Source organism: Salvelinus sp. IW2-2015, linkage group LG4q.1:29 (assembly GCF_002910315.2).
Source record: "Salvelinus sp. IW2-2015 linkage group LG4q.1:29, ASM291031v2, whole genome shotgun sequence".
In the NCBI taxonomy this organism is placed as follows: domain Eukaryota; kingdom Metazoa; phylum Chordata; class Actinopteri; order Salmoniformes; family Salmonidae; genus Salvelinus; species Salvelinus sp. IW2-2015.
In genome coordinates this window covers 18,961,518-18,974,861 of record NC_036842.1, presented here as the reverse complement: position 1 = coordinate 18,974,861, position 13,344 = coordinate 18,961,518, and the positions used below count along the sequence as shown (strand labels likewise).

Here is a 13,344-nt window from a genome sequence, read left to right as displayed (position 1 = left end):
TATATTGGTTTGTCAATTATATTTATACAGTATATATTTCTGCCATTGATTTAATGTGGGAAAACTCCAGAACACACAATCTCAATGTAATTTACACAAAAATGTTATATTAACACAAATAACAAAAGCATTTAAATTCCAAACAATATGGATGATCTACACAAATCAGAATAAACTGCATGATCAATCAACTTATCAGAGTTCCATGTCAATAAGATGTCTTTATGTGTCAGTATTGAGATCTGCCTCTCCCTGACAGAGACGGTGATGTCCACAGCAGGCTGAGGGAGGCCTGTGATGGAGAGACTGAATGGAGGAGGAAGGGAGAGAGTGAGAAATAGACAGCTCTATGCCAAAAGAATAGAGTGCCCCGACTTGAACCTGCCACAGAACTGACAGAATTACACTTCATGACGCTCACTCAAAGAGCCAGGAGACATCCTAGGCCCAGAGGTCACATGTGTACACCTTGACTCCTCATCCCAGCCAGATCTACACTAGATGGGTAAAAGTATGTGGATACCTGCTTGTTGAACATTTAATTCCAAAATCATGGGTATTAATATGGAGTTGGTCCCCCCTTTGATGCTATAACAACCTCCACTCTTCTGGGAAGGTTGTTCACTAGATGTTAGAACATAGCTGTGGGGACTTGCTTCCATTCACAAGAGCATCAGTGACGTTGGGCACTGATAGTGTGCAATTAGGCCTGGCTCGCAGTCCGCGTTCCAATTTATCCCAAAGGTGTTCAATGGGGTTAAGATCAGGGCTCTGTGCAGGCCAGCCAAGTTCCTCAACAACGATCTCGACAAAGCATTTCTGTATGTACCTCGCTTTGTGGATGGGGGCATTGTCATGCTGAAAAAGGAAAGGGCCTTCCCCAAACTGTTACCACAAAGTTGGAAGCACAGAATCGTCTAGAATGTCATTGTATGCTGTAATGTTAAGATTTCCCTTCACTGGAACTAAGGGGCCTAGCTAAAAACACAAAAAAACAGCCCAAGACCATTAGTCCTCCTCCACCAAACTTTACAGTTGGCACTATGCATTGGTGATCTTAGGCTTGTGTGTGGCTGCTTGGCCATGTAAACCCATTCATGAAGTTCCCGACGAACAGTTCTTGTGCTTACGTTGCTTCCAGGGGCAGTTTGGAACTCGGTAGTGAGTGCTGCAACCAAGGACAGACAAAGTTTACGCGCTACGCGCTGTGAGCTTGTGTGGCCTACCGCTTCGCGGCTGAGCCGTTGCTGCTCCTAGACATTTCCACTTCACAGTAACAGCACTTACAGTTGACCGGGGCAGCTCTAGCAGCGCAGAAATTTGACAAACTGACTTGTTGGAAAGGTGGCATCCTATGACGGTGCCACGTTGAAAGTCACTGAGCGCTTCAGTATGGGCCATTCTACTGCCAATGTTTGTCTATGGAGATTGCATGGCTATGTGCTCGATTTCATACATCTGTCAGCAATTGGTGTGGCTGAAATAGCCGAATCCACTAATTTGAAGGGTTGTCCACATACCTTTGGCCATGTAGTGTACTTCCTCCCCCTTCCTTACTATTCAATATCCTTCCCCCATTTCACAGATGATGAGATTCCACACAGACACACATGCTGCCATTCACATCAAGTCCCTGTAGAAGTATCAAAAGAAAACCAAGAGCGGTGACTGAAAGCATGAAATAAGGTCTGCTCTGAGTCTGAACCCCCTTTAGATCACACAACCAGCTGGCCTGGAATAACCTCTGGCTCATCACTCAGTAGAGTGATATCAGTAGAGCCTGCTGATGTTTATGCCCCGGAACAGTGCTGTGCTAGTCAGCAGCGGAACACACTGAGGGTGGGTGAGAGATTTGCAGACTAAAGCATATCAGTGCATTGGACAGCACGGATGGATGAGACACATGATACAGCAGTTCACCTGAGGACAGCGAGTCAAGGAGGAGAGAGTGGTGAAGAGGTGGTAAGAGAGAGAAAGAGAGGATGTGGAGAGATATGAGGATGGGGTGTTGCGGGGTCAAGAGGGGGTAAGAGTGTGTGTGTGTGTGTGTGTGTGTGTGTGTGTGTGTGTGTGTGTGTGTGTGTGTGTGTTTCTTACCATAACAGAGATGTGAAGCAGGTGCATGTGTTCGTGCAGGACATGAGCAGGCTCCTGGGCCGTGGGCACGGTGGTCTGTATCAGCTGCTCAGAGGTGCTCATGGACACGTGGAAATACAGAGTCCCATTCTCCAACCACTGCTGCTTCCAATGCACCTGAGAGATGTCTGCTCCCAAACCTGACATCTCTACAGATAGGAAGAGAAAGAAATAGATTTTGTGACAACCTTAAACAACTGACACTTTTAACCATTGAAACACATTTTTTTGTAGGTGTGTGTATGTTTGCATCGCTATGTGTGTGGATGCGTGCATGTTTAGCTGCTGTGCTGTGTCTGAAAGAGGCACATGAGTCTTTGGGGAAATTGAACGGAAAGTTCAGGGGTGACTTAAGTCTTTGATAAGTTTGCATTAACATTCTAGTGAAGTGCTTGCTCTCTCTTAAGGTCAAGACTCAGCTGCTCCGTAGAGCTAGCTGTATCAACAGACACTCTTAGGAGGGAAAAGCATACATTTCTGTGCAATCCTAGAGGTATTTGGGAACTGAGTTGAATTTCCAAGCAGTTTACATGATATCTGTATAATGATGACTGCTTCCTAACCAATAAGTTAAAACTCTGCTGTTAATCCAAAATTGATTGATCAAAACCTCTAGGTCAGTAAAACGGGCCTAACAAACAACATTAATCATCATGGTGGATAGCTTCGACCTTTGCTTGCACGCTCCCTGTTTGTATGAGCAGACTTAAAATCAGTAGCGTCCTAACTAATGGGGATAAGACAATGGGTATGCCATTCTGTTCGCTATCTGTCACCTAGGATTCAATTTTATTGTCAATAGCAGTTGAGAAAACGCTGCCTCGCTGTGCTCCGTCCTCTCGCTATCTCCACAAATCATCAACAGTCCTGTAAACCTAATGAATACATTAGCGCGAACAGGCCGTCAGCATTAACATAAAGAGCTACGAAACCAGATGGGAAGTGGATCAGTTAAAAAAGGAAGAAAAAAGTCTCAACCTTGAAAAATGTAAACGAAGCCGGGTGAGATCGGACTCAGAGGGCAAGTTGATGGGAGAGAAATAAAGCAGGCAGGGAAATAACCAAGCTGGCCAGATAGGGATCAAAGCACAGGACTGTGATGCTATCGACAACTGGGGCTCTGCGGTCGCTGGGTACCGAGACAGCCTCTGGGAGTTATGTGCTTGATACAGTATTTGTCAGGGGTGGGTGACAAGGTCAGGGACAGGGGGACGGAGCTGCTCCCAGGCTAGTGGCAGGTACAGTATGAGGGATGGCATTCAGTGGCGCTGGTCATTAACCTACTGACTCTGGGGTCAGTGGACACAGCAGGAGAGGATTGCTCTGTGAGCTGCCCTCGTCACTGCCGCTCGAGTACAGGGCACACACATACAGTACATCAGGAGCACCACAGGGCTTTAAAGACCGGGAGAGAAGCAGAGTCACTTGATATGGTACAGTATGATAAGGAAGGCTGACACCACCGGTCTAGACTTCGACACAGACAGATTTGTAGACAAGTTGTTTACTACATTTTTTAATGTATAACCTCACTTCTTTGGAACTTTATTAACAAAGAGAGCATGATCTACCAAGAACACTACAGCAGCAGTACAGTCCACAGTAGATGATAATAGGACAAAAGTTATGGGCTAGGCTCCTCATGGGACAATCAGGTGGAAAACATTTCAAAAACCTTTCAAAAAGCAAGCTTTCAGCATCTTTCCTTATCATAAAAGGACAGTGTGGTAACAGTTCTGCTGACTGTACTGTCGTAGGATCAAAATGTGTAGGCTGTGAAACGTCAAGCACTCATCTAAAAGAACATCATTGTGTGTTATCTGCAGCTTGTCATATTTGGAGAGTGGGCTATTGACCTTGACAGAGGATGTGCTCCTGTGTGCAGGTCTAAAAATGAGGTGGCACTCATTAGAGGTGGCCATTTTAAACCAATAGAGGGGGACAGATATAAGAGAGACACTTTGGTTGCCAATCACTTGCTGACTTTAGAGCCTTATTTGGACTTTCTTTTGTATGCCTCTTCTTGGGCAAATTTAGTGGGCGCTCATGGTGGGTGTCATTTAGGTTCTAGTTGTTGTTGCTAGTCGACTTTCAGTGGACTCTCCCATGAGTGTCTTTCAGAACCCCTCCTTAAACATCACCTCCTTTCCGTTTGAGCAACAATTTTTGGTTTTCTTGCTGGGGAACGTCACAAAATGCTATGAGTGTTGTTATTGGGCAAACATCCAGACGTTCACAGGATACAGAGGTACAGCCGCAGGTCCTTTCGCCATTAACGACACACTGGCGTGCGTGTGTGCGTGTGTGTGTGTGTGTGTGTGTGTGTGTGTGTGTGTGTGTGTGTGTGTGTGTGTGTGTGTGTGTGTGTGTGTGTGTGTCTGGAAAGATGTTGTTGAAGCATGTACGCTCCCAGCAAGGGCATCAGGGATGGAATGTCTACCCTGAGGCGTGCCATTGTACCCACAAGCCACTGAGAGCAGGGGAGAAGCGTGGCTAATTTTACACAAATAGAATGACAAAAGGTTCAACCACGAGAACAACCTTCTCAAGACCTCATGAGTGTGGCGAATGCCTTATCACGTCAATAGCAACCAAGGTACAAATAGGTACGAAGGTAAAAGCTATTGGTTATTCATGCGACAAACCGAAAACAGACTAAAACTGAGTTACTCCATGGCCTTTTTTCACTTTACCTTCTCTGTTAACTCGTGATCTCATTAAGCTTGCAGCACAGAGGGGACGGGATTGTTTGGAGCTTGCCCAAATCCTTGATAAAACCCTGTTAATCTTGGCCGAGGCATCGGAAGGTAGCCCAGATGTCCCTGAGTGAAATCTACTGAACATTGCTGTCAGCATAACACTTATTACCAGCACTGTGTACCCAAAGTGTCTCCCCACGCAGGACCCATTCCCCAGTCTCGGCAGAGCTGCAGTGACTGTATAATATTGTATTTCAGGTATTCATTTCCATTTTTCCCTCATGTTAGTGATCTATGTTGGGCATTTTGGAGAGATTAAATTGATCTAAAATCAACGTGCAAGATTTAATTATGAAGGGAGAATGGACAAATACACATGTATTATTTTAAACTGAGTTTAATTTAAGATCGTTTTCAAATGTAGCATCCAATTGAACTAATCCCTGATGCCTCGGCAGCAGCTAATGGGGATCCCTAAAAAATACAAATACTGTGACCTACATAGCTAAAAGAGTCTGGGACTGTGTCCTCGTGTCTGCTAACTTTACATCATTTACTCTATTCTGGGCTAAAATGAAATATCCTTGATCACAGCATTCAGTTTGTCAGCAGGCTGGCCTTTGTTTTGATGTTGAAATATGTTGGATGTTAAACATAGGCCTGACCTTTAGCATGCTTAATGCAATTGAAATGTCATTTTACAGTTAAAACAGTGACAGCAACTAAGTGAGGATTGGGTGTCATGTAGCTGAGGTGGATTCTGAAGAATGTGTGTTAAGGAATTGTAAATATTAAGGACTATTCATCTATCTCTTTAGAAAAATTAAAACCGGTAGCCCACATGCTGTAATGAAATACTATTGTTTTAAAGCAGATAGGTTGTGGTTATAAACACACACAGACAAGACAGATATACAAATGGGAGTGAGATAAACAAAAACTAGCAGATGTTTGTGAGCTCTCTCTCTCTCTGACACACACACACACACACACACACACACACACACACACACACACACACACACACACACACACACACACACACGCACACACACACACACTCCCCAAAGGTCGTTCTCATCAATTTAAAGGTGATCATAGCTGCATGTAGTCAGTAACTGTGTGGCCTGACAGCACTGTGACAGTTTGTCAGTTCAGTAACAAGGCCGTGTCATCCCCGCTTACCCTGATGAAAGTTGGCACCCTAAAGGCACTTTGCGGCTTGTCATTGCCCATGTGGCATGGCAAGCCAGCCAGCAAGCCTTCCGATAACGCTGCTGCCTAGCCTAGAGCCTCAGCCTGCCATGCCTGTCACAATATTACGGGCAGCTGTACATTTAATCATTCATAAGCGAGGACAATGATAGACTTCATAACCTTTGAGATTAATCTAAATATATCAGCTCCAAATGCAGAGGATAGAAGACGGTGACAGGCAGTGCCTCATCAGTACTGTCAGAGGCTATTACAAAATTGATTACACATACCAAACACATCTCACTGTGTTTAGGCTTTGACCTCGATAATGTCCACTATGAATGGCCTCACATTTGAAACAGAGTATTTAGAGTAAAGTCTAACACAAGAAAACTTCCCCACATATTAGGGGGAAATGAATGAGCTCGTAGAAGTACATTTGATTAGTCAGTCACCAAATGGAGGGATGTCAAGTCTCCCATTCAGAAAATGCTAATGCCTGTAAAGAATGTACCAATTACCATTTCCAAACAAGTTGACGTGAGATATTGGGTATTTAGGCAAATACGGCATTACCGAAAGGCTGCTTCCCATTGAAATGAAACACTTAGCAACTTAATGTCACCCAGACATCTTATTATGCTCCCTAATTAAATAGTTGGCATTCATGGATGTAAAGGTCATTAAAAATGCAAACAATAAAAAGTGTATCGCAAGGAGAAGTAAGGCGCATGTTTCAAGGCATTGTAATATGCTAATTTCGGCTGGCGCCTTGGCACAGTCGGGTCATAACGTAGGGATCCCTAACACTGTGTGTCTGTGACAAAGGACTTATTGTTAATGAGGGTGGAGCAGCAGGGCTTGATTGGCGGAATATTTCTCCACAATGAGTCACCGCAGGACCAGGCCATTAGATAATCTACCATGCCATCTATGTGAAGAGAGAAATCATATCATCCCAGCCAGGACTGAACAGCTAATAATGTTACCCAGGGAGGGAGAGGGTGAGAAAGCGAGCGAGAGAGAGAGAGAAAGACAATAGAGATGAGGGAGGCCATCAATGTCATGTTCAGGTCCTGCCTAAGGCCTACAACTGGCATGGCAGTGTCATTAAAGTCAAAAATGGCGAGTCATCATTAATTAAGAGTCATCGAGACAAGCAACAAATACAAAGATTCATGGCGGTTATATAATAACGGGCCTGATGTTATTGTATTGTGATAAAGTAAGCTCATTGAAAAAGCAATAATTCGATATGTGCACATTAAAGATTCTCCAGTACATTTGTATACTTTTTAGCTAGAAGTTCTGAAAGTAGCTCGCACGAGCCAAAAATGGCCCCGAAAATTGTATACGTCGTCACATACAGTATGTGGAGATATGTACACCTCGTCATTGCGCACTCTTTCGCTCTGCTGTGTGTGCATCTTGCTAGCTGACACACTCAAATAGCGAGGGGCTGGAACTTGAATTGTTAGGGTGCTGGCCCACCTGGGGGAAAATGTATGGAAAATGGCACAGCTTCCAGAAAAACAGTCGCTTTCAAACTAGGGATTTCATGGCTAATTGAGGTAAGACAGTAATTCTGTTCATAGATTATCCATGTATGAACTACACATTGACACATCCAGCCCAAAGCAGGAGGTTTAAAAAATAGACTTAGTAGTCGCCAAAGTTACGGAGTCTTTAAATCTACATCACAGGCAAATGTAATCAGGACTGTTACAATATACCATAAAATGATCTGATATGACGTGGTCATATTCCCTAATATGACATGGACATATGACATGGCCATTGCACAAAGACAGTCAATAGTACCGTCTGTCTCCTGGATAAAAAAGGTCTGTCACCAGGTGTCTCTCCCTGTCCTAGGGGTCTTTGAAGGCTCCTTCTGCTGTGACAGCTGTCTTTAGACAGTCAGGACAGCGGTATCCAATTCTGACGACTCATCACTTCCTATGACCTGGTCCTGACCTCTGTACCACCCGGACGCCATCACCATCTGACATCTCCACAGATGCATTTTTAAAGCCACCCAACCCTAATCATCTTAGCAATGCACTGCTACATTACTGCAGCAACACCGACAGTGTGATTTCACCAAGACATATTTACGCTGAAATGTATCTGTCCAATGTCACAGAATGTCATTTGCGCATCTCGCTATTGCTGATGAGGTACAACGGACAGCAATCACTTTAAATATAATTTTTTTTTCAGGGTCTAGGGAAGGGTCCGGTGAGAATCAGGTGTTAACAATCAGCCGTGCCAGTGGGACTGAAGGTCCATCTGTACCCCGGCGCCCACTCCTACTCCCACGCCAACTCAAACTGTGCTCAATCACAGAGCCAGCAGCTAGCCAGGGCAGTGCCCACCAGCTCCAGTAGAAACCAATCACATTTCAGACACTACTTAAAATGGTCCCTCATGGAGTGAACCTATCTGACTTATACTATAATATAGGTGCTTTATGACAACCAAGATAACAGGGGTAGAGAAAGACCTTATAGAGGTAAACGTAATGATGAACTCAAGATTATGGCCTTTTGTGTAAAACTGGACGAGAGAAAGCACATTTATGATCATATATTCATACAAATACAACATACCCACATGTTTTTTGATAGGCTAGAAACCACAACAGATCCTGGGTTCTTGATGATCATTTCCCATTCATTAGAACGTAGATGTAGACAAGTGCATAGACGCCCATGAATTAGAGAGCAGGATGAGTGTTTGGTTTATGGTAGAACTGACTCATCTTTGGGAGTTTGTTGTGAAAGAGAACATAGAGTAGAGTAAACTAATAGTGGCCTGCTATCAACCGTTGCTGCTGTGCTGCATTGAGCCCTATGTGTCCCTCTCCTCTATAGTGAACACACACACTCCTCCGAGCCCATCGCTCTGCCTCTAGCCCAGCAGCCCAAGGTCACCTCTGTTTTACATCTAATAATAAGCCCCCACACCTTAACAACACTGTAAAACCCAAAGTGCCCCCACATTATGAGATTTAATAGGCAATTGAGTCATAATATCATTTGGTTTCGGCCAAAAACCCTATTCTTACAAGCAAAATTAGTGTCATTATCCAAAACAATGCCACTCTAATTTATGTGCGGATCTATAAATGGTTTGTCTCATGCTATTTGGGATTAGGGAGGCAGCGAGCCAAAATGGGCCTAATGTATTTAAAGTGACACATTAACTGGATAAACAGTCCCCTTATCTACAGAGTACATATACTTTTTTTAAACAGTCCAATCCTATTAAAGGGGCCATTCTCCAACTGATTGCACCATCTTCTGCTCTCACGTGCCTGCCGTCAACCCCCTGCTAAAGAGAAGCCGGGGGTAATCATACACACATTGAGATTGACATATCCATTGTTCTGGGCCCTCCCCAATGAGACCTTGGTCAAATGTCTCTTTCTGTTCTGATCTCGTAGAGGATGAAATCCATTAGCAGGGAAGGTGTAGTGTACTCCCTAGTGAGCAGGAGGAGTTAGTGCCGATACTGCAAGATGGACAGAATCTGTTGTGTACAGTAGAAGCCAGACACATGTAAGCGGTGTTACTGATAGCTACTGTGTAAGATGATTCATCAGCATGGGAGCATATGCTTCCCACTTCACAGAGAGAGTGATGAGCATATGGCACCCCAAGGGGGCAACAGAAAAGGTGTAAGAACCTGCCTTTCCTGTCCAAAACAGGATATTACGGTATGTGCCCTTCACCTCCAGAGAAGCAAAACACACTTAAGAGAAGCAAATAGCACACAAACATACACACAAACACACACACACACACACACCTCTCAGCCTTCCATAATGCATTTGCCATCTTCTCCCCTGATGGATATATATATACATTGGCTGATGTAAAAAGGGCTTTCTAAATACATTTGATTGATAAACGTATTGGATTTCTCATTTCCCTTCTGATCACAGTAGCGCTGGGAATTGCCAGGGACCTCACGATACGATAGTATCACAATACTTAGGTGCTGATATGATATGTATTCTGATTGTCACGATTCTATACGTGATTCATTTCAGGAAACTAGGCATTTGTCGCACGTCACTACTTCACAGGAGAAGCATTTTAACATAAGCATATTTTTTTGTCAAAATACATTTTTGGGCACTAATGCTTTCTGGAACATGTGAACTTTTATGTGCCTTAATAACAAACTTATATTCCATAAGTAAAATTGTTAAATTACAAGCCTAGTTGGTTTAGCCATGGAAACTAGCAGGAACCTTCCCACTAGTCATGATTGGCTGAGATAATGGGTGGGCTGGACATGCTGGGAGATGAGTTTAGATTGGTCTATCACGTAGCAGCAGTGTGAACCGGAGTGACTTGACACAAAGCTGGCCAAACAAGAGGTTGCTACAAACAAAATGGAGTTAAAGGGTTCCATTCTGCCGTGAAGCGTTCATCCATGTATACGGGTAAGAGTCTAGCGACATTTTCAGATATTACAAGATTCAAATTTAGTCAGAAAGTAGTTTTTGTTGCAAGTTAAAGCGTACTGTTAATATTCTTATTTGTATTTAACCTTTATTTAACTAGGTAAGTCAGTTAAGAACAAATTCTTATTTACAATGACAGGTTACCTGTTAGCTAGCTCGGGAACACTAGCTTACTGGCTCGCTAGCTAGCTAACTTCACATGTATGATCTGTGTAGAAATATTATTAAAATCAGAAACAATTTGCATTGCTAGTTATAGCCTATTGTTAGCTAGCTAACATTGAACCTAGTTGTTAGCTTTAGCTACCTGCAGATTCATACTACAGCTATGACAATGTTTGTATTGGTAGTAGTATGAGTTAGGATTATGCTACATGTCTAAACAAAATACTCCACCTCGCCAGATGATTACATGACCCATCAAGTTAGCCGGGTGTGTCTGGGGGTGATTACGACCATCTACTGTATTTTATAAGCATGTGTACATGTCTAGACAACAGTGACCCATCCACTTAGCTAGATGTGGCTGGTGGGTGGTTATAGCATTTCCTTAGCATCATCTAATAATGCAAAAATATTTTTATCCGGACACTTTGTTTTTGATATTGCTACTATGCAAGTAACCATTTCACTGTACTGTTTACACCTGCTGTATCTGTGCATGTGACAAATAAACTTTGATTTGATTTGATATAGTGTGTGTTTACCAGAGACGGTAATGTGAAGAACAACATGACCTGCACCAAAGTCAGATTAGGATATAGGACTAGATAAAGTGTATTTTTACCTGGATTTTTTTGCTCTTATAGGCTACAACTTTTACCACTTTTAGTCTCGAAATCATTGGTTGTTTTCTAAACCACTCACTCTGTTTAGGACATGGCCTCACATGTGAATCCTTAAAGAGATGGGTGGGGCTAAGGCCTAAGAGGGTGTGAACAATGCTGAATGGATGTAGACAAAGAAGAGCTCTCCAGTAGGTGTATCAGACATTCAATGGCCTTTTTTTCAAAAGTGGGGTTACAAGTTTAGCAAATTTCAAAGCAGAATTCTTTTCCCCATTGTTCCTCAACTGCAGTGTATGTTATACCATTTTCTAGCTCAGAGTATCTACCTTTATCCAATGTAAAAAACATAATTTCAAATTTTGCTACATAAGACCGTATAGAGATGGTCGGTCACATATGTATTGCGATTCAATACTGTGATTATATTGCGACTCCATACGGTCTTAATACTCAGACCCCTTGATGTTTTTCCACATTTTGTTACATTCCAGCCTCATTCTAAAATTTATGAAATAGTTTTTTTCTTCATCAATCTACACACAATACCCCATAATGACAAAGCAAAAAGAGGTTTTTAGAAATGTTTGCTAATTTATTCAAAATAAAAAACTGAAATATCACATTTACATAAGTATTCAGACCCTTTACTCAGTACTTTGTTGAAGCACCTTTGGCAGCGATTACAGCCTTGAGTCTTCTTGGGTATGAAAGTACAAGTTTGGCACACCTGTAGTTGGGGAGATTCTCCCATTCTTCTCTGCAGATTATCTCAGCTTCATCAGACTAGAAAATATTGTTTCTCATGGTCAGAGTCTTTAGGTGCCTTTTGGCAAACTCCAAGCGGGCTGTCATGTGACTTTTACTGAGGAGTGGCTTCTGTCTGGCCACTCTACCATAAAAGCCTGATTAGTGGAGTGCTGCAGAGATGGTTGTCCTTCTGGAAGGTTCTCCCAACTCTACAGAGGAACTCGAACTCTGTCAGAGTGACCATCGGGTTCTTGGTCACCACCCTGAATAAGGCCCTTCTCCCCCGATTGCTCAGTTTGGCCAGGCAGCCAGCTCTAGAAAGAGTCTTGGTGGTTCCATTTAAGAATGATTGAGGCCACTGTGTTCTTGGCGACCTTCAATGCTGCAGACATTTTTTGGTACACTTCCCCAGATCTGTGCCTCGACACAATCCTGTCTCAGAGTTCTTGGGACAATTTCTTCGACCTCATGGCTTGGTCTTTGCTCTGGCATGCAGAACAAAAACTGGGGGACCTTATATACGTGTATGCCTTTCCAAATCATGTCCAATCAATTTAATTTACCACATATGGACTCCAATTAAGTTGTAGAAACATCTCAAGTATGATAAATGGAAACAGGATGCACCTGAGCTCAATTTCGAGTCTCATAGCAAAAGGTCTGAATACTTATGTAAATAAGGTATTTATTTTTAATACATTTGCAAAAAATTCTTAAAACCTGTTTTCGCTTTGTCATTATGGGGTATTGTGTGTAGATTGCTGAGTAAATAAAAATAAAATTTGAATAAGGCTGTATGTAACAAAATGTGGGAAAAGTCAAAGGGTCTGAATTCTTTCAGAAGGCACTGTATGTCTGCTGCAGAGGGACAAGAGAAAGTCATGAGAACTAGTACTGAATTACTTAAATCATACAATGTGATTTTCTGGATTTTTGTTTTAGATTCCGTCTCTCACAGTTGAAGTGTACCTATGATAAAAATTACAGTCCTCTACATGCTTTGTAAGTAGGAAAACCTGCAAAATCGGCAGTGTATCAAATACTTGTTCTCCCCACTGTATATCCTGTGTAACATAATGGATCTATTGTTCTGTAGATGACGAAAGGAAAAGCTTAACCTTGCGTACACTATTGGAGATTCTCACCATACTGTAGTGTGGATAAATAATTGTATGGCTAATATGAATGTATATTACCCCTTGGAAAATATACTACTTGCTTAGCACTTTGAATACACAGTAACAACTCTGCTAAAAGAGTGGGCTCTTGTTTGATTACAGGATAAGATACATAAAACTAT

The 13,344-nt window shown here is 42.6% G+C and overlaps 1 protein-coding gene across 1 annotated transcript in view; it reads right to left on the bottom strand.

Moving 5' to 3' along the window:
• Window positions 1-1,770: 1,770 nt before the first annotated feature.
• LOC111960840 (astrotactin-2-like) overlaps window positions 1,771-13,344 on the bottom strand; it is a 55,833-nt gene continuing 44,259 nt past the window's right edge. The window contains exons 2-3 of the mRNA XM_023983020.1: window positions 2,098-2,285; window positions 1,771-1,833 (exon numbers count right to left, since the gene is read on the bottom strand). Of these exons, the coding sequence (XP_023838788.1) occupies window positions 1,771-1,833; window positions 2,098-2,285 (251 nt within the window). The remainder of the gene's footprint in view (window positions 1,834-2,097; window positions 2,286-13,344) is intronic.